Genomic DNA, 25,114 nt, shown 5'->3' with positions numbered 1-25,114 from the left:
CTAGTCAAATAAACTGCTCCCCAAACAATGACAAGAGTTACAAAGCTCAATAAAAGTTACACATGTCATACATTCCTTAGATTCAAGCTTCTGGTTAATCCAATTCTAATTCTCAGCGAGAAAAAAAAACACTCAATCTATGAGAGAGACCACAGAGCAGACAAAGTAAAACTGGACTTCGGCTGGTATGCAAAGTGAGGTCTAAATGCATACAGACTCAGACATATAAATCAAGTGTGACCACAACTAAACATACGTATAGTGTAAATGAATGCACAAGACTAAATGTATATTTAGCATCACTGAGCATCAGTTCTCTGGTCCCTCTCAGTCATATGAACCCCAATGTCTGTCTCTATACACACACACTCACAGGCAGACACAGTTTCCCTTATCCTTTCTCTATAGTAAAGGACAGACAGAGGATGTGTCTATAATCGGGAAAGACTCACATTTCCTCTCTGAGGTTTCACATTCCTGGGATTCCGTCTGAAGACCACTGCAGCCCATTTAAAACCATTCTCCATATGGAGGAGGAAAAAAGAGACTAGGGCAGGCAGGAAAGGTTTTTAAGCTATGGGGGTTAATTTATCTTTACAGTATTACTCTTTAAACATTCTAGGTAAAGGTACCAGTGTGGTTTAATGTAGCATATAATGCAGAATTCATCAATCTCATAATGTTGTTTAACATACAAAAATATCATAAAGATAGAACACCTGTTGTTATGCAATACGGAGGGAATTAAAAGTGAATAGCACTGTAGAGTCATAAAATAATTATAGTGTGTCAGCTCCAAATACAGGTAATACAACAAATTAAAGTAAGACATTTTATTTTATTATTTCCTTTTGTTCAGCAGTTGCCCCATATGAACACCATCACATTTCAAATCTGATGTGGCTGGAAATCTGGACCCTGCATAAATCCATCCAACAAAGTAAAACTCAAAATGCTTCAAATGCCATTTCCGTGCTGTAAGACCACGTCTCCAGCCTATGCCTTGTTACCTTATTGTATAGTGCCATATCTATTCTAGGTTTGTCCACACTCCATTTGCATGGAGCTCATTGAAAGTAATCATCTAAAGGCCATTGGGAATGGCACCAATGTGCGATAAGATGTCGGCTTTTCCTTAGGTAGTAGTTGTAATTTGTGATTCCACGTCCACTAAAACCCAAAGCTTCACAGTCCGACCACTACCTTTTGAATTGTTCATGTAACATGAGCACACAGTAAACAATACTAAAGGATGATTAACGTAAGATGTGTTCAATGAAGATATGTATAACTCACTGTTAGAACATCGATTACTCTAAGACACTATATGAATAAATAAACATTAGCACCAATTTGGCTTAAGTATTTAATCTAAGAAAACCTATAAAAGAGCAATTAGTAAAGATGCCAAGTAACGGTAGCCAGCTATGTTAATGCAACATAAACAGCGATGTTGTCACAGCTAATGTTTGCTAACGAGCTATGCTCATTGGTTGTCTTTGGATGCTGCCAGGTAGAATAACATGTGTATATGTAAAATAAAAATGAAGAATAAAATAAACGTTGGATCAAAAATTATTTTGAACATTTTTTTAAAATCACACACAAACGCGCCAGTGTCCATCGGCACCATGAGCAGATGTTAGCCTAGTTAGCTAGCAGGCTAACATGCTAAGGTCTCCGAGCGGCGGCACAGGAGGGGGTTTAAATGTGCTTACCTGTCAACCGCAGCTTCACTGGGCCATTTCTCCTAACTCCTTGGCTAGACATTCCCCTTTGTGTTCCAGCTTGATGAAAAAAAAAAGCACAAAAAGCGTCTAGTTCATGTGTCAGCGTACGAGTTTCAAAAAGGTATCTCCCAAAACAATCCCTCTGCTAGCACGGGGTAGCTCGTATTATCACCATAGCAAATCTGTATGCAGCATAATGTATCATAACATCGCTGGAATTACAATATAATGTGAGTTCCTTTTCCGTAAAAAAAAAAATGCAACTATCTAATATCACCCAAAAAGCCGTTGAAGCGCAGCGCAAAGGGTGCTCATAAAAATCAAGAGGACAGTGTACCCTCCATCCAGACGGGCGTCCACTCTCTGCCCGGGCTGCTTTAACTGGAGCTGCTCGTGATGGTGGTGAAGACTGCACACTGAGAGCACTTCCGGTACATTTCAAAATAAAAGCTTCAGGTGTTCTTATTACAACCAGCGCCATATAGATAGAAGTCTATAGATCAGTCTATATGGCGCTGATTACAACCAATAACATAGGACATGTTCATAATAGTTACCAATATTAATATAACATTTAAATATACACACTTGCCATTTTCTCTGAAATAGATTGGCTAATTTACTGAAAGTAACAAATGGACAATGTGCATTGATGAAGCTTTAGAAAAGGTGTATTTCCATACACCCACTACTGAAACATGTGATGCAAGTAAATTAAACCTGATTGCCTTTGTTCAAATCTTACCGAAAGCATATTTTTGTATTTAATTTAACCTTATCTTGATAGTTTATGTAGTCAGACTTCCACTGCAATAATATCATATGGAGTATAGCTTTTTCCCCCTGACTACGGTATATATAAACTCTGAGTATACAGACTGAGTTACTATTAAGTGTGAGTTTAATTGGTTAATAGCAGAATCATTTCCAAAAGTGGGCATCCCATTTGAGGAGGGCTCATGTATCCATATCAGTGACAGCTACAAGAAGTCTTGAATAGAGATTTTAATTTGTGTTCCCTTGTCATAAAGAATCATAAGGCCATTTGACATGGTGTCAGATTCAACAAATCAGCACTTGATGCAATTTTTCCTGACAGTAGATTTAGTGAATTAAGATCTACAGTAGGGGAAATATATTTGGCCAAGTCTGATTCTGCTCTTTCCCTTTAATTCATATATGATATAAGCAATCATGACCATACATCGCAAGACATCCAACTGTTGAATGACAGATTTTATTCACAAAATATTTTAAATGTACTATAGAAACAGCCAGCACCTTAGAACATAGTCTCACAAGTATAGAGAAAACCACAGTGTCACCTAGTGGTGAAATTCACACAGATCATGACCAGCTATGCTTGAGAATTTCTTCTTAAAGCCTTCCCTACTTCACATTATTTAACCAATTAATCTAGACACGTTTGCCTGTATCCGTGACATTCATCAAGAAAGAAAACATTTAGCATGAGCAACATTTATTTACAGATATTTTCTCAAAACGGGGATATTTTGTCTGTACTGTCACGTACAAGAATGAAATGTCTAAAAAAAAAAAATTACAAAAATAACAAGTTCTGAATTTCTTCTTTTTTTTATGTTACAAAGGGAGAGCTGGACTTTTAAAACTTGAAAGTGCTTTGGTCCTCAGGGATCTGGAAGGTATAGGAGTCTGCAGTAGCCTCAGGAACAACAGAATCATCCTCTTCATTCTGAAAGACAGGAGGGACCAGAGGAGAGAAGCGTTAGTTCTGAGCATCATTAAATGAATTAACATCGATTTGGTGGACTAGGACAATCTCTGTCAGCTACGTAAAGGTCTGTTGTGATTGGAGTAACATTAAAGACTGATCAACAGCAACACAATTTGTATTTAAAAAAGGCATTTAGTCAGTGATTTCACAAGATAAGTATAAAACCCATTGAAATTAATAAAATATAATGACAAGTAACAAACTATCAATCTTTTATAATTCGTATGCAATTATGATCACATTAGCCATGATTTCTGGGTGGCTAGTCAGTTTCTAGAAACACTCACCTCTTCAGAGAAGTATTTGTCTATGATGTTGAGAGATGACTTGTACACAGCTTCGTTGTCATGGGTCTGCAGTGTCTCAATCTTGTCCAAACCACCCAACTCCTCGATCATTAGGCACAGTTTTTCAACCTCGCCAGCTTTGTATGCCATCTGGGGAGGTAGGGAAACATATCTGTAAGACTAATAGTGGCTAAGAAATGAAACTGTGGCCACTCTTTTTAATCTGTGACTATCAAGAGTCCAGCTGCTTCATTCTGAGATTAAAGTCAGCAAATCTTCATGTTTCCTAATCTCAGAAACCCACAGTGTTAAATCTCCATTTCCTAGGGAACTAATGGAACATTTCTGTAAAAAGGGTTATTTAAAAAAGGCTAATTTCTCTTTGATCAGGGTATATGCAGGAATCCTGAAGTCAAATGTAATACCTTTAAGACCCTTTCCATACATTTAAGACCTCATCGCCACTTGGAGTTCTAACCGGTTACATTGGCGACACACTTTACTATACAGTATTGATTGTCCTTCTTCCTTATCTTCCAACCATTTGGACGCAAACTTGCATTTCCCCATAACGATGTTGTTTAACAACCGGCGTAAACGGACCTTCGCACGCCATCAAGCAGTGAGCGTGCGATGTCCTGTTCAGATGACGTAAAATCCAACGGGATGCCTTAAATAAACTACACAGAATCACACTACACACCTACGCAATGATTACATTCAGGCAGACTGTAGAATACAACCTCTTTGGACAATTTATATACTTATTGAAAACAAGCTACATGTTGTACAGGTATGTAATACCTTGGAAAATGCCCTTTAATACTTTTTAATAGCCTTAATTTTCACAAAATTTATCTATCAACTTTTAATACCCTGTTGATGGAATTTAATCACTTAATTGTTTGCCGTTTAAGACAGTAGCCTGCCATCAGATCTTAATCCCTGGCTTCTGACATCTTTAAAGTTTACATTTTGATGCATTTATTTGCCAACACTTTTGCACAACTAGTTATCTTCCATTGCCGGAAAAAGATCTCTGCTTGTGTTTATGCAGTCTTATCTAATTTACTTAACATAAAGTATAACAGCCCAACATCTGCAAATCTCTAGATCCTATTCTTCCTTTTTTAAATCTTATATGATAAATGAATCTGAAGAAGTTAGATCCTAAATGAGTCTTCCTAAATGAAATGTTTAAATTGAGATTCCAACAATATGCTTTGGTGCTGTTCTGTGTCTGCAGAACGTTATTGCTACATAGACGCTTTAATCTTTCAAAAAAGAATTGTTGATACTGAATAATGGGATAAATTACCTATCATTTTATCAAGTAGTAATTCTGCACATGTTGATTTTCATACACTGAGATGAATCGTTGTGGTTAAACTCTACTCGACATGTAGCAGTGTTAATTGCAGCATTTTGATTACACATCAAAAAACAAACTTGCTGTACTCCGATGCAAAAATAGCAACATGGTCATGAAAATATACCTGCAATATATTCTGAATTGCATCCAGGATGACCAAGAGTATTTTGCTGTCTTTGGCGGTCAGCAGGTTGAGCAGAGGCTCCAGGACATTGCATTGGACCAGGTAGGCCGCCTGCTCCATCGTCCCACCGCTGGTATAGTTGGTGACTGCCCACACTGCCTCCTTCTGAGTCTTGTAGTCTCCCTAAACAGAAATAACATGATATTTAAGGCCAGAGAAAAGCATAGACATTAATACAGATAGTAAAGAAACTAAATGACCATTCATGAATAAATGTGTTCCTTGTTTGGTATATTGTAACACCCAGATCTATTTTCTGTGTGCTGCTCTGACCTGTTGCAGGATCTCCACCAGCATGGGCATCAGGCCTGCATTGATGACCTCCTGGATCTGGGTGTCCTTCCCTGCAGTGATATTGGACAGGGTCCAGGCAGCCTCTTTCTGGATATTGGGCTTGTTGTGGCGCAGCAGGCCTGGGAACATGGCCAGAGCACCTGCATTCAGCACAAACTGAGTCTGCTCGTCTGTCCCGGTCACTATGTTGCCAAGTGACCTCAGGGCTGGAGTCTGAAGAAGAACAAGTCAATTATATTTAGTATTTACAATAAAAGGAATAATCTAGGGATGAGAGGAGGATAATGTGATTGATACCCAGACACTTGTGTGTGTTAAGGTTACAATTCGACAACTGCTGAATAAGATAACTTATGGTTTCAATGGTTCACAGCTTTCTGCACACAAGGGCTTGAGCCTTTGTAACAGTTATCAGTCCTACATTCAGCCAAAACATAGATGTCCTAATGGTGCAGGAATAAAGAGTGTGGGAAACTTCTGATCTGGTATTTATGACCATATAAAAAAGCAATTATGTTAAGGGCAGAAAGACTTTCAAACACGCTCATGATGGTGGGAATAGAGTAATCTACTCTACTGAACTGCACACATCCCTCATACTATACCTCCTGTGTGACAGAAAGGTACAACAAAAAACATTCCAAAATTATCCTTAAATCTAGATTCTAGGAGACCTGAAACTTTGACAATTAAATACATCTGTTAAGCACAGTATTTCACAACAAACATAAGGAATTAAGAACAATTGGGCTCCGTTCATATCTTTGCCAATGACAAAACTTCCATACAAAAAGGAAGCTACACTTGATTATTAATTGAATGAATTAAGCAGATCTTAATGTAATAAATACCATTCACTTTTGACATGACCAATCTCAACACTACACTTACCACAACGGAGAGCTCTCCACAGGCCAGCAGCTGCACCAGGCGGGGCACCAGGCCGGCCTGCACCACCACCTCTATCCTCTCGTTGGAGCCGTCAGTCAGGTAGGACACGGCCCAACAGGTATCGGCCAGGATCTCCCTGTCGTCATGGTGAAGGAGGCGCACCAGGGCTGGGAGCAGCTGCTGCACTGCCGCCAGAGGAGGGGCCGGGTTCTTGTTGCGACACAGGTTGGAGAGCGTCCAGGTGACATTGCGCAAGTACCCAGACTGGTTTGGTGGATTCAGAGCCAAGTGTTATTTTTCAAAATCAAGGTGTCAAAACATGATAGTGATTGTAATAGATACTGACAACAGTTTATTCAAAATATTTCTTTAAAGAGAGAAACATCTTTATTGTAAGTTGTACAACATTTCTCTCAAGTCCCCTCAAAACTAAATCATAAGGGTCTCAGGAAATGTATCAATCTATTAAACTGGCCAATTTAATGAGTTAATGTAATTTGTTTCACAACTGCAATACTATCAAATCCCTGAAGGAGATTTCTAAAAAAGGGTCACATGACAGGCTGATAAGCCTTGTTGACAACAAATGTGCCTCAGGTGAACTTACAGTTTCTCGATTGCTAACACACTAAAATTATATATGAAGCACAATTATTTTAACTGACACTCAGCTCAAATCTCCAAAACACGTTTTCACACAATTTGCAAATCAACATGGCACTTTTTGCAAACCACTGCACACGTCTCTCCACGTAAGACACAGGAATCTGACAAAGTCACGTGTTAGCTGTTTTAAAACACTGATATTCAAAATGACTCACACATGGACCAATAATCAAGAAACACCTTCCACCTGACCAAACACCTGATAGCATTATTGTTGGCTCATCAATCAGGATGTTAGCACTATGAAAAGACCACAGGTGAGTACTTTCTTACAGCAACAATGGAAGCCAACATGGAAGCAAGAACAAGAGGAAGAGCTGAGAGAAGGAGGAAGAGGTGGGCTGAGAGTGAGAGGAGGAGGAAGAGCTGGGCGGGAGTGAGAGGAGGAGGAAGAGCTGGGCTGAGAGTGAGAGGAGGAGGAAGAGCTGGGCTGAGAGTGAGAGGAGGAGGAAGAGCTGGGCTGAGAGTGAGAGGAGGAGGAAGGGCTGAGAGTGAGAGGAGGCGGAAGAGGTGGGGTGAGAGTGAGAGGAGGAGGAAGGGCTGAGAGTGAGAGGAGGAGGAAGAGGTGGGGTGAGAGTGAGAGGAGGAGGAAGGGCTGAGAGTGAGAGGAGGAGGAAGAGGTGGGGTGAGAGTGAGAGGAGGAGGAAGGGCTGAGAGTGAGAGGAGGAGGAAGAGGTGGGGTGAAAGTGAGAGGAGGAGGAAGAGGTGGGGTGAGAGTGAGAGGAGGAGGAAGGGCTGAGAGTGAGAGGAGGAGGAAGAGGTGGGGTGAAAGTGAGAGGAGGAGGAAGAGGTGTGGTGAAAGTGAGAGGAGGAGGAAGAGGTGGGGTGAGAGTGAGAGGAGGAGGAATGAGAGGTAAAGGTAGAGCTGGAGGACGTGGACAAAGAATAATACTCTCATGATATATCAGTGCTTATATCTGTTGTGTTAAACGTATTTACTTCATTACTGTAATTGAATTGTTGGCATGTTGCATACTATAACTGTACATAAATCCTGCACAATGTACTGTGGTAAACTTACTTTTATGCAACACAGACACTGACCAACCACTATATCTTTGTTGTTTATCTGAAGGACTAAGGAAAAAGCGGTGGAAGGCTAAGGATGTTCAATGAGGCACAGGAAGCAGCAGTTATAAACTGGGTTTTGGCAAACAATGCATCACACTTAGAGAGATCCGAAGCATAGTAACTATGTGCTAAGATGCTGCACAATGTTATTTTTGAATAAAATATGATTTTGTTCAACAACTCATTTGTATTTCTTCCTTTAATGTATTTCTGTAAACTCAAGCAATCTTTCTCTGCAGAAACCTCTCTGTACAGAGCACAGCCCATAACAGATGAAAGTGCTTTAGAGTATGCTCAGCAGTGTGTAGCTGGGTGGTCAAACCATCTAGTATTATGAATGAAGTGTTATATTTGGTGCTAAAGTTTGCATTTGGAAAGTGTTTATGTAGTTTTGAGTGCAGTTCTTCATTTAGCAGGAGAAATTAGGTGTTTTGCACTTTGGGTGTGTGGTTTTGTGAATTGTGTTTAGTGTTCTGAGAAACTGAGCAATTTAAAAATAAAAGTGTGTTAGCAATCGAGAAAAACTGTAAAGTTCGGTCTGGTCTGTAAGAACAGGCGATCAAATAATATTTGCAACTCACAGGAAACACAGACAAGTCAGGAACTGCCAGCAAGGCGAGGAGTGGATTGAGACCGCCATCTTTGATCACTAGGTCTCGGTAGTTGGATCCATCACCTAAGAAAGACATTCACAGTTAAAGGCTATTAACTGGACAATCACAACAGAAAATAAAATCATATCAGCTCAAATAAAATTAGTTAGTTACTACATGAGGTATTAGCATAACAACTATCATTTTGTAGAGCATTCTAGAGACTATCAACACCTCCAGACTAAACAAAAGGAAGCATATATACACCCAAAAACAGCAACAGATCTCCACATCACATCTATCTAGGCAAGCTGAACATAACCGTGTAGGATGCTGTAATGGAGGGACAGAACTGAAACACAAAGAGATGTTGAGTGTGGAAAGCATACAGTACCTGCAATGTTACCCAGGGCCCAAATGGCCTGCTCGCTGATGTGTGGGTGGGGGGATGCCACCAGGGTGATGAAGGCAGGGATGGCCCCTCCATCCACCACAGCAGTGGTCTGGTCTGAGTTTCCTGAGGCGATGTTGGTCAGAGCCCAGGCTGCCTCGAATTGGATGGGGGGGCAATCAGACAGTGCCAGAAAACTAACAAACCTCGGGATGAGGCCGGCAGTAATGATGTTGTCAATGGGTGGATGCTTTTCTCTTGAGAGGAGCCTCCTGTACATCAAGAGATAATACAGTAATGGGATTCATAAAACGGAAGGTAACTTTAATGAAAGTCAATGTCAAATGTAGCAGCAACTAGATGGATGCGGTAATTCAGTTCAACAGGTTTTAGAAGAAATTGATTTCCAATATAGCTATTAATAATAATAATAATAATAATAATCCACTTTATTTATGCAGCTTAAGAGCTTTATAAGGATGAGTTGTAGCACCTTCTGCTAAACACAAAGTAAATATGTTAACATGTATTCAAATAAGAACCAAATATAAACAAAGCACAGGTGGTGAAGTTGCTGGACTGTTTGTCAAAAACATGGTAACATGATGGAGCCCCGCGCCCCCACTGAAATTCAAGGTGTTTAAAAAAATATATATATATATATATATATATATATATATTTAATAAATAAACTAAACGCTTTCATTTTAAGTTGTGAGTTTAGTGTTTTTGACCCTAAGAAACACTGATGCATTAATCAATAACAATAATCCACAGCTCCTCTGTCTGCTCCAGAGGATTTAGAAAAATATATATCGCTCAGGCAGCACCCCCCCAAAAGCAGTAAACCTAGGGGAAACACTGCATCTGGAACATCGACAATGATTTACCTGGCTTCCTGCGTGGCCTGCAGCTGATGATCTAGATTTTGGCTGTTTATACCATCTACAATCTCCTCCACAGTCCAGTGCTGAGGAGGCTGTGAGAACAGAAACAGAGGAAGGTTACTTATCTGCAAAGTGAACCTGGTAAAGAATTTCAATGTTTTTCATTTGTGTTTCTTATTGTAGGATGTGTACCAAACAAATATGTATATGCTAGTAAATCTCTGCAGCACCACAAATCTTAATCAAGAGTGTTCTGCGTTTCATAACTAGTTGTAGGGCTGCTCGATTATGGCAAAAATCATAATCTCAATTATTTGGGTCAATAATTGATATCACGATTAATAAAAACGATTATCCATTTACTTTGAAAACATCAATTTATTGGAGAAAACATTTTTAACAGTTGATTACCGTGAACTTTAAGTATAATTCAACTGAAAATTAATAATAAAATAGTTTTATTTCGATTACGTTGTTTTCGTAATCGTTGCAAGCCATAATCGTAATTGCGATTAAAATATTAAACGTAAAATACGATTAATTGAGCAGCCCTAACTAGTTGTCCCCAGCAATATTGTTAATATACTATTCCATATTGCAATTTCGATAACATTTAGGACTCGTTCGGCCCTAATAGACAAGGGAAGTATTTTAAAATGAAGTGGAACAACATTCACATTTGCAAAAAGACACTTTCTCATTGACCTTCGGCCACTTCCTATAGCAGAGCAAGCTTTAATCAACCTTTATGGTTCAATTTAAAATCAGGCGGTTTCTCTAGGTTATGGGTAAGTTGTTGGCATTAAGGCTGTTGTAACCATAGGTTGCAATGTATGGTTGTAACCATACATTGCCAACTAAATTAAAAAACGTTTCAAACATGGAAAAACGGTTGTATTTATATCAGGTGCGTCATGTTTTCGGCGCCCCGTTAAATAAAATAGTTTGCTATTGTGTGAAAGGAGCAGCCGTAGAGCTGGCCAAAAGCAGCTGCTGTACCTGTGCATTGGGGTCTGAATCATGGAGAGGAGAGGTGGGCTCGTCCAGGAGGGTCTGGACGTTTCTCCTCTTCAGGATCTGATCATCCTTCTTCGCTTTACGCAGCTCCACGTTGACTTCTGCTCTCCTGCGCCTTAGATCCTGAAAAGGCCGATATACAGATATAATAAGTTGGACGGAATTTCATTTACCATTAGCTACCTCAATTATGTTACAATGCTGAATGTTTCTTGAAGAACTTACATTCACATCTTTCCCTTTGTTTTTGAACTGGGTGAGCCGATCTCCGTTGTCGTTGCCAGCTGACATTCCTGAACGTTAAACAAGACCTTCGATTCTAACGATTAGACACTCCCTGTTGAAAAAAATATAATGGATGTTAAAAACTGTCTTTAACAGTCTTTACAACGGCTGATTTCCCAAACTCCCCCTCGTTCACTTCGTCAAAGCTAGCTCGTAGGAGGTAAATGAGCTAACGCTAGCACCCGCTCGTATTGAAGCCAAGCCGGTTATCTAACACCATGTGGCCCGTAGCTGCCTGTCCGCTAATCCAACAGCCAAAACCCCGCTGTTTTTTCTAAAACCACGGTAATACAACCAGTTACAAGAAGAATAGAAAACTCGAAACTAAGGATGGAATTATACGTTTGAAATGTAGATTTAGCCACAAAGCATGTGCGACTTGCTTACCTTACAGAGATGGTGTAGTTTCTTTTTCTCTCTTTTTCTTTTTTTTTTACAAAAGACCTGACGTCATTTATATACCTCCCTGTTTTTTCCGAGTTCTGATTGGTCAGTCGGACCACATGCCCCGCCTCATCGCCCACGCTTAAAAAAAACGCTTCAAACAACAAAGCCGTTGTCAAAGGCAACCGCTGTTAGTATCGCGAGATACTATTTTATACTGGTTTTCATTGTGTACCATTACGGCCATGTATAAAATATATACCGTGGGTAACATTTTCCTTCCATAACAATGTTTTTGTTCGTATCCTTGATGCTTCACCATACGTACAGTAGGAGCGATTGTCTTGATACGGCATTTTTAAAATTGTTGTTTTCCACATCCAGCCACGTAATGACCCAGTGGCCTAATGGATAAGGCATCAGCCTCCGGAGCTGGGGATTGTGGGTTCGAGTCCCATCTGGGTCGTATTTAACTCCTTTTCAGGGCTTAAGTGTGTCCAAAGTGGAATTTCTCAATTAATTGGATAATTTAATATAAAAGTGTCTTGGTTAATACTGCTATCATCAATTGGTCCAATACCACACCGATTCACATAAGCAGTCTTTTAAAGATTCTAGCCTGGTGATTATTCACACACCATTGATAAATGCTATTAACGGTCAAATTTAAGTCCAGCAGTATGGTTTTCTAGATTATGATCTTCACCTCAAAAATCAATTACATTGACCCTAATTCTGCAAATATAAACATCCACAAAAGTGTAATTTTAACTGTTCATAGCCTACTGTTGCTGAAATACATTAAATCTTAGGGCATCAGACTATAAAGCCTCAAGCATCCATTATTATATTCACAAAGACACAAGGACTAAAACTAAACCACACAAACTAACCTGTTCGTTGCATGTGCATGTGTTACTTTGCACCCCTTCATATAATTTCCTGTAGTATTTTGTTGTCTTATTGTGTACTTAAAGATAAGACATGCTGAAATGTGTACAGCTTGAACATGATACAATTTAAGGGAACAAATAAATGTTCTGTAGATAGTAGAAACAAATGAGCATAGTAAGCACTAAGCAGTAAAAGACAAACTGAATTGCTTGCATGTTTCCAGGGTTCTCAGAGGACTGAGGGTGAAAGGCCAAAAGCTCTGTATTTTGAAAGTATTTGCCGGAAGTACAGGTGGGCCATAATTGCTGCATTAACTCTAGTTTGACCACAGAGTTTGACACATTGTAGGAATACTGCAACCTTTCGCCATGGCCACCAGAGGGCAGCGAGGTTTAATGACTAAATTCAATTAGTTAATCTAACATATAAAGCTAGTTTAGCACTACTGTAAAAACGTTATCAGTGCTCTAGCTCAACTACCCTATTTTACCAAGTGCCATTTAGCTTGCATGTTGCAGACATAGACTGTACATAAGTTAATAGACTGTCCAATACTTACACAGTAGCGCTTTCTGAGTGACGTGACACGCCCGCGTAATGGTCACAATCAATCGGTTAGAATTTATAAAGCGCCAAAACAACTGTGTTTGCTTTTGGAAAACATCGTGTTTTATGTTAAAATAAAGTGTTAATCCTTATTGTAGTTTTAGTTTAATTGTGTGGCAGGCTAGACTGGAGATAGGCGCTTTATACATATGCGTGGTCTCGGAGACTTCACCGCCCCCTAGAGGTCACCCTGAGGAACTGCACCAAAACAATTTGTCATCCAGCGTCACTATAGAGATAGAATCGCTTCTGCTGAGTAGGCTACATTCAGAGTACCGATATTTTTAGTTTGTTTTCTTACCTTTTTCCCTCAATAAATATGAATTACTAATCTGTGTTTTTATATACTTTATATTCTTTCTATATTAGGCTACACCGTTGAATGCTGTTTCTCCAAGATAAAGTTATAGTCTAGGACGGTATACTTTAATTTCTTTGACCTTTTTTCTAATAAATTATGACTTCTAAAGAGCAATATACATGCAATTTAAGCCTATTTGAGTTCTTATCAGATTGTTTTAGTTTGGTGTACTATATTTAGAAAGTAAATTCCCAATTATGCTAATGCTTTGATGTGCTGCAGTCCCTCTCTGTGAGCACAAGAGAGCAGTGAAGACTCATTGATATGAAATGCACTCAGGTACACCTCCACCACGTTGCATCAAGGCTGGCTAATGTTAAAGAAGTTGCTATGACGGGTCGTGACTCGTGAATAACTACATATTTCATGCTAGCCACCAAAATGCCATCAATACGATTTTAAACAACCTGTTGAACACCAGAGATCAAGAGGTGAACCTAGTGTTATATTTTATATATAAATAAACTTAGTAAACAACTAATCCAGGTCACAATTCCCCTCTTATAGTATAAACAACAATTTGCACCTTTTTCAAATCCATTTATGAATGAAAGGAGTGTCATGTCGAAGTGTTTACTTCTGTGCTAGGGACGCCCCACCTCCATCTCCCTTTGCACCCCATCCCATCTCATTCCTGAGCAGCGGTATAAAGCCCCAGGACTCCCTCTCTGCTGCAGAGCTGAACGTGTGTCCACTGAACATCTACAATGACAGGCAGGATTATTCTGTTTCTCTTGTTCCTGGGGTTTCCTCTTTACAAGACAGAGGAGCATGATGTCAATGGTGAGTGTACTTTTATTTTATTGTTTTTGTATTAGTTTTACATTTTTATTTATTCAGGGAAACATGATTTTCATCTGCCTACACACCATCAATGGTTGCCTTAGATACTGCCTTCTTTTAAAAGTATAGCTAATAGTCTTAACATTTCACAGCAGCATGCTAATTGTTTACTGTTCAAAACTGTGGAAATGTGTGGCTTGAGATATAACGTCCATTACATCAGTTGTCAACAAAAAAACTAGGAAAAGCAGCAATAATCCCAGGCAAATTTGTCTGCATAATTAGGAGGAAATATTACATCTCAAAACATCATAATATATTTATATAAAATGCTAAGTGAGTAATAGTTTCATAACTTTGATAGATTGTGGACTTTTTGGTATTTGGTTCATTTAAAAAAGAAAACATTCAAATCTGAGCTGTACATTTTTATCAATTTGTGAAGACATTTACACCCTACCAACCCTTTAAAAACCTCAATGAGTGTTATTCTCTGGAGCAAAATGTCAAGTTCTTACAATGAAAGCAACTGATAAACATGATAAAGTACTAACATAAATATGTGTATGAATTAATCAAGCTTAGGAAAGACCCTAAACCATTACATATTCAAAGTTTCAAGGAACAGTTTTGCAAATGAAATGAATCCATATTGTTGGAGGTTACTGCAGGAGCACAGTGGATTTTATATATATAACATTATCATAAAGCAACTTGAATGACATTTCTAACTGAACGTTCTGTTTGTGTTGACCCAGAGCTGTACACCCTGATAGAAAAACATCAGACCAGCTTTGTGGATCCGGCTCAGATCAACCAGACCCGGATGTTGGTCAAAGAGTCCTCCCTGCCAATCAATGAGCTTCTAGAGAAGAGCAGCAAAACCAGTGAGTCCAAATTCACCCTCCATCCTCTTCCCTCTGCTGTGTGGCCAAAGTACACTGACCTCGCTCCCATCCCCCGCCCCCACAACAAGAGCAAAAAGGGCCCAAAGAGCGACCGTCTGGTGGAGCACAACAGTGAGAAAACCAGAGGAGAAGTTTCTGGTCTGCTTCCCAAAACCCAGCTGACAGGAGCTGCTGCTGCCACAAACCGCACTGTGCAGAAAACCTCCCAGGACTCCCAGTCCAACACCAACCCTCCCCAGCAGAGTGAAACAGAGGGAAACCCCAACACCAGGCCCAGGGGTCCACCTCACACACCACCCCAGGTTCAGCCGCACCAACCGGCCCCTTCTCCACGCAGAGATCCCCCCAATAGACGGCTGGACCAAGAGGAGAACCGGCCAGGGAAGTCCAGCCTCTACCAGTCCGGTATCGGTGCATCAGCCCGGAACAACAGCCGCCCGCCTGTCACCTTCAACCGGCGCTCCTCCTCCAGCCTGCTCTACCATTTCGACATCCTGAGGCGAGGTAAGGGAGGATTTAAGGCTGACCTCTTCAAGTCAATGAATCGCTCATATCTTGACTTGGATTGGTCAAGTTTTGGTGTGCTTTATTCATCCTTTAGCTGACTTATTTCCAAAAACCTTTGAGCCCATCTCTGGTGAACACAAGATTTAAAGTGGTGCTTTTGCATGATTCATTGTGGAGGAACTCAGTTTTACACATCTGTTGATTAAGTCGAATAATCGATTAGTCTGCAAAATCGTTTGAGTGTTAGTTGACCAAGAATTTATTTAGTTGAAGGCATATTCCTTTTAATCTTATTTTTGTTTTGTGCTTAAGCTGTATTATTTTCAAACTCACCTTTTAGGATGGCCTAGTTCTAATGATTGAAATTATTCAGGAGTTTATCCTTCTGGAAAAAATCTCTGATGGTCAATGTCATAGTATTTAAAACCAGAAATAACTATGACTCGTACCTAGAAAAGTGTTTTAGTATTAGTCACTGAAGGTAAACAGTTCCATTTTGATTTGTTCGAATGCAATATGTGTTTCCAGCAAAGTTAATAGACGATTACAAAGAGGGCAAAGAAAAGGCTACAAAATACCCGAAAAAGATATGATAAATATATAGATTTGTTTCAACTTCAGTTGAAATAAGTCAGTCATGGTGATATTGTATACACTAACACGTAGAGGTCATAGAGTTCACTCACAGTGTGATAATGACAGTGATGGTTTTTACCCTTCCACACCCCCTGTCAGTGTTTCCCTTAGTGTGCAGCGAGGTTGTAATGAAAACTGATGTAAAGCAACTAAGAAGGCCCCTGATGTTGTAATTAAAATGGAAAATGCCACACGGATGTAATCCCATCACACACACCGCCTCCTGCAGTCCCATGCGCAGGAATGCGACGCCTGGGTTTTGTAATGACAACCATGTCCTTTTCTAATGACGCTGGAATGAGAGTCTGGCTCCGAACAGGCATGGCAGCAGACAGTCCCTCTTTCTTTTCCTCATCCATCCATCCTGTCATCTGCTTGTCTTCCTCTCCACAGAGTCTGACTTCCCACATGATGCCTTCTGCATGAGCGAGTGCAGGAAGGAGAAGGACGAGAGAGAGTATTACTGCTACAGTGAGTTTGGTATGTACCCAGCGAGACACAAAGATAGAGTTTGTCAAAGGTTTAAAAAAAACATAGGAATAGCCTAAGAAGTATTGATCAAAATAAAGTTCAATGTTTTGGAATTTATTGGTACGTACGTATACAATTTGGTCAAATAATATGTTTCAAGTCATTGCACAACAGTCCCAAGTCTTGAACTTTAAGTGTCAAGTTCTCAACAAGTCATAACTCGCTCTTCATCCATTCAACAATTTTTTTGTCTTTGGAAATGGTGGAGAGTATAAAGTATTTAAGTGAAAAGGCTCAGGTCTAAGTGAAGGCACGATTCACAAGTGTTCATCAAATTCATCAAATGTGTGACTCGGGTCTGACTTGAGTCCAAGTCTTGTGACTTCCACACCTCTGCTTTCTACTGCTTACACATGTAAGTTTGATACTGTATATAGCTGTAGCAGCTACACTTTTTGAGACTATAAGAAACTGTTTAAAGGAACAGTTTGACATTTTGGGCTAGGGATTGTGAAGGTTCACCCTAAATCATGTACAATAAACAAAAATCAACTAACACGTTAAATCTTGGTGTTTTTTTCATGTCCCTTGAATAGCTGTGAATGGGATAGTTCACGACATCGATGTGTTGCGTAAAGGAGTACGCCTCGTAACACTGATGGTGGGCAGTGATGGCTTCTACAAAATGAATCGTCTCTATGTGACGCCAGACAGCTTCTTCTTCAAAGTCCGCCTTCTGGTCCTGGACACTTACAAGTGCAGCAAGCCCTGCCCTGACATCAAACTAGGTGAGTGTAGCAGGAAAACTCTAAATCCTCATGAAACAAAAGGATCGGATGAGATATATACAAGCTGTAGAAGTATACCTATTAAACAAAGTGGCTGTTATTCCTTTCAGTGGTTTATCAAAGAATATAAAATGTCCTTTGAATGAAACTCTGAAAATTATGGGACATATGTATAAGCGTCAAGACAAATACATTCAATAACAAGGTCCATACAAATATTCTCATGTGGGATGCGAACATTCTGTTTCCCTGAGATCAGACAAAGACATCCAGTTTTTTAGTGCACCCTTGAAAATTGATCTCTGCTCAACTGTATTCTTTCTCCGTGTCATTTCAACATTGTCCCTCTGATTGTTCCCCAGGGACTAGGTACATCATAATGGGCCAGATCTACCACCGGAGGCGCCATCTTCCCAGTGACCTCCTGAACTTACTGGGCAGTAAACTGAAGCCTGGAGACGGCCTCCTGCGAAGCAACAACTACATCAAGAGATTCAACAAACGGAGGCACCAGAAAGCTCTGGAGGCCACCCGCTCCAAGTGTAGGTGAACCAGCGATGGGACTGTGGCCCCCTGCTGCAGGGGAAGAGACAATGCAGCTGACCTGAACTTATATAACCCACCCCTCAGTATTGTGCAAGACAGAAGAAGACATTTTGCGGAAGGCATGGATTTATCTTCAAAGGGAATTGTTCATATATTTGTTTCTGTTACTTTCCTGAAGTACTGATAGAAACAACTCCACTCAAACTCCTCATTCATTCATGGCTGGTTCATGAAGTCCCTGAATTTCAAAAACGATGAAATTAGTCGGCTTTCAAAGAAAAATTCGGCTCATTGAAAATCAGTTTATAGAGAAAATCCTTGGTGTTTTTGATTAACACGTGTTTAACAAGTCAACACGTGTTTAACAAGTCAATGTGTTTAACAAGTCAACACGTGTTTAACAAGTCAATATGTGTTCTGGGAGATACACAGATCTAGCCTCTTTATTCTCTTCATAGCATATACAAAAATGCATTTGTCCAAATCCATATCTAACAATTGAAAACCCAGAGAGCTGTTACATGATCCTGAACAGAAAGGTATTTTACATAACAAACAGACTTGCTTTCCAAAAATAATGGCAGTAGCTGAGAACATACTAATTAAAATGTTGTACTTGTAAATCACATTGTACAAATACAACATTTTAATCATGTTGATCCCTTTGAGAAATCAATGAGACTTCTACACTTCTTATCATTGGACATTTCGTATTGCACCGAATAGTATTTTTTTCTATCACTCAATCCCTTGCATGTTGTCACTGTGGTTGTTATTGTTAAGCAGGAAATGCACTATTATTGTTATACGGACCAAAGCGAGGGGATGAAGGGCCTAAGAAAAGCAGCAACAACCCCCAGAGGAGGAGGAGGAGGAGGAGGGAGGCGAAAGGGAGAGAACACAGGACCTTTGCTTGTCATGAGAGCAGCTTATTTTTCTTACTTTAATTATGTGTCCACGATGAAATATCTGCCTGAGTAGCCTGGGACATCAAAAGGGGCCTTGCTGAATGAGGAGGGGTGTGTGGTTGTAGGGACTAAACCATAAATCTAATCACAGGAATCTGATCCTCTCCGCACCTGGACACATGACTTGGAAAAGTGCCTCCTTCACAGCTCCTCTTTGGGATGGCTTTTGTTTTCTTGCTTACACACAAACATGACCTCCTCTGGCAGGGCCAAAGCTCAAAAAGGGGGTATTTAAAGTATTTGGGAAGAATCAGAGAAATAGAGAGACGAGGGGGGGGGGGAGGTGGAGGAGAAAAAGATGGTAGTCTAAAATGACAAAGTGAAAGGATGTTGACTTTCTGAAGCTTCTCATTTAATCAGAAAACCCTGGCTTGATTGTAGTACGTCATGAAAGGGAAAACTTGCACTGAACGCTTATATGGCTTTATTATACATCAACCCAATAAAAATGTGTATTTGTTTTGTATTCAACGACCCTGTGAGGATTTTATTTGTCTTTAAATCAACCCACTCTTATCACATACATCTGCCCACTGACCTACACATTGATCCTCATTCCCAGTGATTGCATGGGAAGTAGCCCCTCAAAAGTAAGACACTCTAATTGGAGTTTAACAACCATGGTCTCTGTCTGGCCTCCGGGAAGAGAGACGTACTTGGGAACTTGGACATGGAGGCAGGCAGGGCTAAGCCTCTTTTCTCCCCCTCTGTACGTCTGTCAGCTCGGCCTGGCGTTCCCAGGCTCGAGGAAGCCTCTATCTGGGATCAGCGCTGGAGGGAACAGATGCAGGCGGGCAGGAAACAGGAGCCTGCTCCACATCTTGGCTACTATCGCAGCGGGAGGACATTCCTCATCGCAGAGGATGTAAAGGAGGAGGAGGGAGAGAAGAGAGAGGGAGGTGGGAATATCTCTAAGTGGCTTCCTGTTTGATAGCCCCCAAGCCACAAGGGGGAGTGATGGAAAGAGGCGAGGCTGGTGGATTGAAAACCGGGGCTTGTGGCCATCTGCGGTGCTCGCAGCGTCCATGAGACTCTGGATCCATTTAGCGGTTTGAGTGGGGAGTAAAGAGGAGGAGGAGGGGGGGGGGGGGGGTTGGAGAAGAGTGAAAGGTCAACCTGGGAGGGGGCTTTTAAGTGTCATGACGGTAATTTGATCACAGGATGAGTTTGTATGAGTGCGTTGGAGGTCATGACCTTATCTTTGTACAAACACTTTTCTGTCAAAGCTCTAGATAACAGTTAAAAAGGGATGGAATTACTGTGTATGGATCAACTCACTAAGGGCCCCCCGGGGGGAAGTGTCCTAACTGAACCCTGTTTCTCCCATTTTATGTGCATTTTTAATGTAACAGTCATTTGTTTGTCTTTACGTGATTAAGTATGTATATTTAACAAAGCCTTGAAACTATATTTGAACTCAGGAGTTTGCCTTTTATATGCTTCCCTCCAGGGCAAATTAAAAGTAATATTTTGGGGGTAGTTTGTTTATAATAAGACAGTTATAGAGTTGAGAAGAAACAATAGTGACAGAAACAAAAATGGACGGCTTGACTAGAATTATGCAATTTCCTATTTATGTTTTGATGTCTGTTATGTCCATAGTCATAAAGCAAGAAATAACAGCTTATAGTAATACAGAAACACACTTGAATAGGCCGGTATGACAAGTTAAGACTGCTAAGAGACATTGAAAGAAAAACACAAATCTTTTGAAAGCCGGTGTCAAAAACATTACTTTATTATCTAGGATGAAATGTCCTATCGAGTACAAAAGAGAATCTCTTCAGAGTTGCCACAATCAGTTAAAAACAGAGTACTATTTATCTGCTGTTACATTTCCTCAACATTACTAAAAAAAAACGGAGAACTTTTCATTGATATGAATAAATAATACAAGAAATGCAATGTCAATATAGAAGTTATGTTGAACTGGTTGTTTTCTTACAAAAAGAAGAAAAACTCTGTACAAGAGTTAACTTTGTCACTTTGCCCCGTTCAAAACCTTTATGCTCACAATATGCAGCAATTGTAATATAAGGGGGAATCTCACCTAAAATGTAGAATTCACTTCAATTAGAGAGAAAAAATAGACAGGAAAAATATACAGTCGGGCTTATGCTGGTTCAAAGAGTGAAAAATAAAAGTTTCTACTGCTCGAAAAGTCTGTCATCTCTACATATTTGAACAACCATAATATACAATAGAGATCACAAACAGTGGATGAAACACATCTTCATAAGATTACAAAGAGACGGACATTTGTGTAAAAAGACACAAACAGTAAAGGAGACAGAAGCAACATTCTCTCAACTCTGCAAAAAACTGATTGAATCTGAAATGTACTTCATTTTATACTGTTTTCAACAACTTAAATACAAGTGTGTCTTGTGACTGCTCCCCTCCTACAAAACTGATAATCACAGATTACAAAAATGTTCCCAAATATATGATAAAAATGCAGCTATAAAATGTTCATACAAACCCCACGGTACAAAGACTCCCCAGTCCCCACTCAAAGTTTACTCCCAGACATGCTGCCGCAGACCGCAACATAACTGAGTTGATGCTGAGTGGAAAAGTCCATTATCCAATTACTTAACCATGCTTTGAGGGCGAGTTGAGAGACATGTGAGCCAACCTGTCAACTTCAATGAAATATGTTGGAAGAAGTGGCCGATAGATAAGGAGAGACTAACAGACTGCCATTGACAAACAGAGCTTTTGGAGGCCGGGACATGTGGGTTAGTTAAGTCTTGTTCATGTTTGACCCTCCCTGAAGCCCCAACATTCTCCTCTCTTCATGTCATTGACTTCCTTCATAAAGGGTCACGTTTAATGGAGCACAGAGCTAGTTAACATTCTTCACTTGCTTTAAAGAAGAACACAAAATGGTAAAAGGTCGCAGGATGTGGTGGAATGAGATGGCCTGTTCTGGTTGTTACCCTCTGAATATTAACATGGCAGCCCTCAGACGAAGCGAAGACCCCTTAATTAACTCCAGGAAGTGCCGTCTACTGCCGCCTGTATGTGGTGATGCGAATCCAACAGAAAATGTCACGTTGACCATCTTTTTTTACATATCTAACTTCGGTTACAAATGGGGTTTCATGCAGAGCTTCACAACGGAGGATAGCCAATATAACTGGGTGTAGGTGGAAGGAAACGGTGCACCTGAGATTTGCTGCACAACGAGCATTTGAAAACTAAGACTGCATTAGAGGGCCGTTGCAGTCAAACGGAAAATGTATTACGGAGCTCGGGGAGGAGAGTAAAGTCTCAAATTAACGAGACGTCACATTTTGTTCTCCAAGTTACTACATTGCGTCACTGTGCAAGGTTGGATAAACCTTATTACACCTCGGATGCTTCAGTAAGCCGGAAATGCCTCATACACACGTTGGTGAGGAGGTGCACCAGCATTGAACATCCAACCCTACAAGGGCTCTAAAACGCCATTATGAAAACTGATTTGGTTCTTTTTTTCTCCAGTGGGGTATCAAGTGTGACAATCAATAAAATGCTGCTTTCGACCATAAAGAGGTGTTAATTCTGAGAAGAATGAACTCCGAGGTACTGTACATGAGTGTGAAGCATAAACTGGGGGTTTTCATTTTGACCTCATGAACATTTCCACTTGAGGCAGGGACTAGGCTTCAATGGGATTTCACACAATGAAACACATCATTGAAAGTGTGACAGAATAAAATAAAAGTAGCATCTCTAGGAGGAAAGATCCACACTGACACTTTGCTTTATAGGATACGTACAAATAGTGATCAGCTACAGAAGTAGAGTCTGCTGCTGCCGGATGTGCCCCTGAACATCCCACCAGCCCACACGTCAGCAGTATCTGTGTTCCCCATCTGGAGTTTGGGATGCTCTGGTAGGAGTGGCTGGTTGGGCTGAAGCGGGCGGACACCGTCCCCCCCCCGTCTGAAGGTGGTTCTTCTCTGCCATTTTGTCCCAATGGATGAAAAGGGGCTTCTCTCTCCTCTTAGTGGAGGTGTTGGAGGTTGGGCGCTATGACACCAGTGCGAGCAGATTTTCCACAGGGAGCGTGCTCTCCTCCAGAGAGGGCTCCGGTTCAGATGCAGCCCGACTTCGACCAACGGGCTTAATCATTACGAGGAAACCACAAGGCTTGTCTTTTTTGACACTTGAATTTTAGGAGAGAGCTAAGAAGCTGCTGATTGTAGTTTGTTGTTATGAGACCTACAGAGACAGGCAAAGAGAGGAGGAAGAACACTGTTGGAAAACTTATTGGTGTTTCCTTTTTTTTTATTATTAAAAGCTTTACAATATGACAAAAATATGCACTAGGGGAAATACAAAAAAACTAAAACAAACAAAACATGAATTGGATGCCAGTGGGTCAAACACTTTGACATGGACCAAGCAGCCATGTTGGTGAAATGTTATCGAAGTGTTTGTGATGTCGGCCCAACAGTGTGTGAACAAGGACTTTTTTTTTTAACTGGAGACCGTCAAGCTTGCCATATTTTGAACAGGGAAGCTAAACCTCATTTTTCTCGAATCTATCTTTACAGATCCTATCATTATTTCCTTTAGAACATAAGAATAGTCCTTCACAAAAAGATATAATATGCACATAAAATAACATTATACACAGCCATAAAAGAACCTAAGAAAGAAACTGTTGCATGTTTTTTAAAATTCTCGGCTAAGAAATGAGGTAAAAGTGTTCTGCTGCAGCGTGTTATGACCAATACTATAAACAGTCCTGTCAAATTAAAAGATAAGTTATCTGTGTGTGGAACTGGTGTCACAATCAAAATCAATAGCTTTGTGTTTTTTTCAAAACTGAATCTCAAGAAAGACGATGACAAACTTCATATTTTGTCTTATATCCCACTCAAACATAAACAAAATACCGCTCATCTGTTGCAAGAATTGTAAAAAAATAAATGTTCCCTTGAATGCTTTATGTTACCAACATGGCTGCCATTATTAGACAGTAGACACTTTTTTTTCTTTCTTCTAAAAATAGGATCACATCTACAGTCGATATATCCGTTTCTTACAAAGATTTGAACGCTGTTTTAAACAAATAAAAACAGCAATGTCCGGGATAACAAATTATTGTTTTGTTTGTTTTAAGAGTGACCCCGGCACCCAGGAGTGACATCACAATCTGCAAAAGAGAGAGAGAGAGAGAGAGAGAGAGAGGGAATGGATGGTGTAAATACAGGCGGGTGAAGCACAGCACATCACCAGATAAGGCACACAGATGGATGCAAACCACAACAATGGACCTTATCAGAGTGTTAACTATTTTAAAGAACAGCAAGGCATATTAATGAAACGTTTTGTATGTAAATATAAATAAACCTGATGCTAAAAACTTGCAGTGTGCATCCACCTACAGCAATCACATCACACAGCGAGGGCAGTGGAGAAAGTTCACATTTGATGATGAAAGCTGAAGCAGATATGTTATTATGGGTGGAAAATCAGCTGACTGGAGGCCGAATGAAAACACAGCGAACATGATACTGAAGAGGATCAAGGGTGTGAATGAAAGCTTATACTGTAAGATAATAAGGTAGGGAGGGTAGGGAAAGGCATGCATCACGTGCAGAGCGCTAAACTAGTCAGGCAGGCTTTTAAAATAGAAGTATATCGTATATCTTTCATTCTTGAAATGTTACTGTGTTTCTGAATCAGTGTCAGTGTTTAATGCCAAGTGGTGCCAACAGAGCATGCTGCATTCAGTCATGAACCAAAACGGAGATGTTTAGAGGAAGCACAAGATGGTGTCCGAGGAAATCAAAGAGAAGAAGGAATCAATAAACTAGCATCTGACACTTTTATTGCTCT

The 25,114-nt window shown here is 40.2% G+C and overlaps 4 protein-coding genes and 1 non-coding gene across 8 annotated transcripts in view; 2 read left to right on the top strand and 3 right to left on the bottom strand.

Moving 5' to 3' along the window:
* The window catches only part of LOC117538005 (E3 ubiquitin-protein ligase SMURF2-like), a 65,103-nt gene extending 63,002 nt beyond the window's left edge, over nt 1-2,101 (bottom strand). For 2 of the 3 annotated variants that reach the window (XM_034203479.1, XM_034203481.1), the window contains exons 1-2: nt 2,068-2,089; nt 1,719-1,787 (exon numbers count right to left, since the gene is read on the bottom strand). In XM_034203479.1, the coding sequence (XP_034059370.1) occupies nt 1,719-1,787; nt 2,068-2,074 (76 nt within the window). In that variant the 5' untranslated portion in view covers nt 2,075-2,089. Of the gene's footprint in view, nt 1-1,718 lie in introns of all 3 variants that reach the window. The other variant, XM_034203480.1, reaches the window with a different exon arrangement.
* Nucleotides 2,102-2,880: 779 nt separating this feature from the next.
* LOC117538024 (importin subunit alpha-1-like) lies at nt 2,881-11,893 on the bottom strand. 2 transcript variants are annotated; one of them, XM_034203520.1, is made up of 11 exons: nt 11,812-11,893; nt 11,365-11,476; nt 11,122-11,262; nt 10,126-10,214; nt 9,239-9,507; nt 8,833-8,927; nt 6,515-6,778; nt 5,603-5,836; nt 5,270-5,452; nt 3,774-3,923; nt 2,881-3,444 (listed from the first exon to the last, which is right to left on the bottom strand). In XM_034203520.1, the coding sequence occupies exons 2-11, from the start codon at nt 11,428-11,430 to the stop codon at nt 3,355-3,357; spliced, it is 1,581 nt and encodes a 526-aa protein (XP_034059411.1). In that variant the 5' UTR covers nt 11,431-11,476; nt 11,812-11,893; the 3' UTR covers nt 2,881-3,354. The 2 variants fall into 2 exon arrangements, with proteins under 2 accessions (XP_034059411.1, XP_034059412.1); XM_034203521.1 differs by having other exon boundaries at nt 11,817-11,856.
* Nucleotides 11,894-12,201: 308 nt separating this feature from the next.
* trnar-ccg lies at nt 12,202-12,274 on the top strand. The gene has a single exon. It is a non-coding gene; the product is annotated as a tRNA-Arg (tRNA).
* Nucleotides 12,275-14,326: 2,052 nt separating this feature from the next.
* Nucleotides 14,327-19,750, top strand: LOC117538007. Its single transcript, XM_034203486.1, has 5 exons — nt 14,327-14,452; nt 15,211-15,864; nt 16,897-16,983; nt 17,571-17,762; nt 18,125-19,750. Exons 1-5 carry the CDS (start codon nt 14,377-14,379, stop codon nt 18,310-18,312), a joined length of 1,197 nt encoding a protein of 398 aa, XP_034059377.1. The 5' UTR covers nt 14,327-14,376; the 3' UTR covers nt 18,313-19,750.
* Nucleotides 19,751-20,983: 1,233 nt separating this feature from the next.
* The window catches only part of LOC117538003 (nucleosome-remodeling factor subunit BPTF-like), a 53,589-nt gene continuing 49,458 nt past the window's right edge, over nt 20,984-25,114 (bottom strand). The window contains 1 exon segment of the mRNA XM_034203477.1: nt 20,984-23,488. Within this exon segment, the coding sequence (XP_034059368.1) occupies nt 23,452-23,488 (37 nt within the window). The 3' untranslated portion in view covers nt 20,984-23,451.

This window comes from Gymnodraco acuticeps, unplaced genomic scaffold (assembly GCF_902827175.1).
Source record: "Gymnodraco acuticeps unplaced genomic scaffold, fGymAcu1.1, whole genome shotgun sequence".
In the NCBI taxonomy this organism is placed as follows: domain Eukaryota; kingdom Metazoa; phylum Chordata; class Actinopteri; order Perciformes; family Bathydraconidae; genus Gymnodraco; species Gymnodraco acuticeps.
The sequence above is the reverse complement of the archived record's forward strand: the minus strand, read 5'-3'. Positions and strand labels throughout refer to the sequence as shown.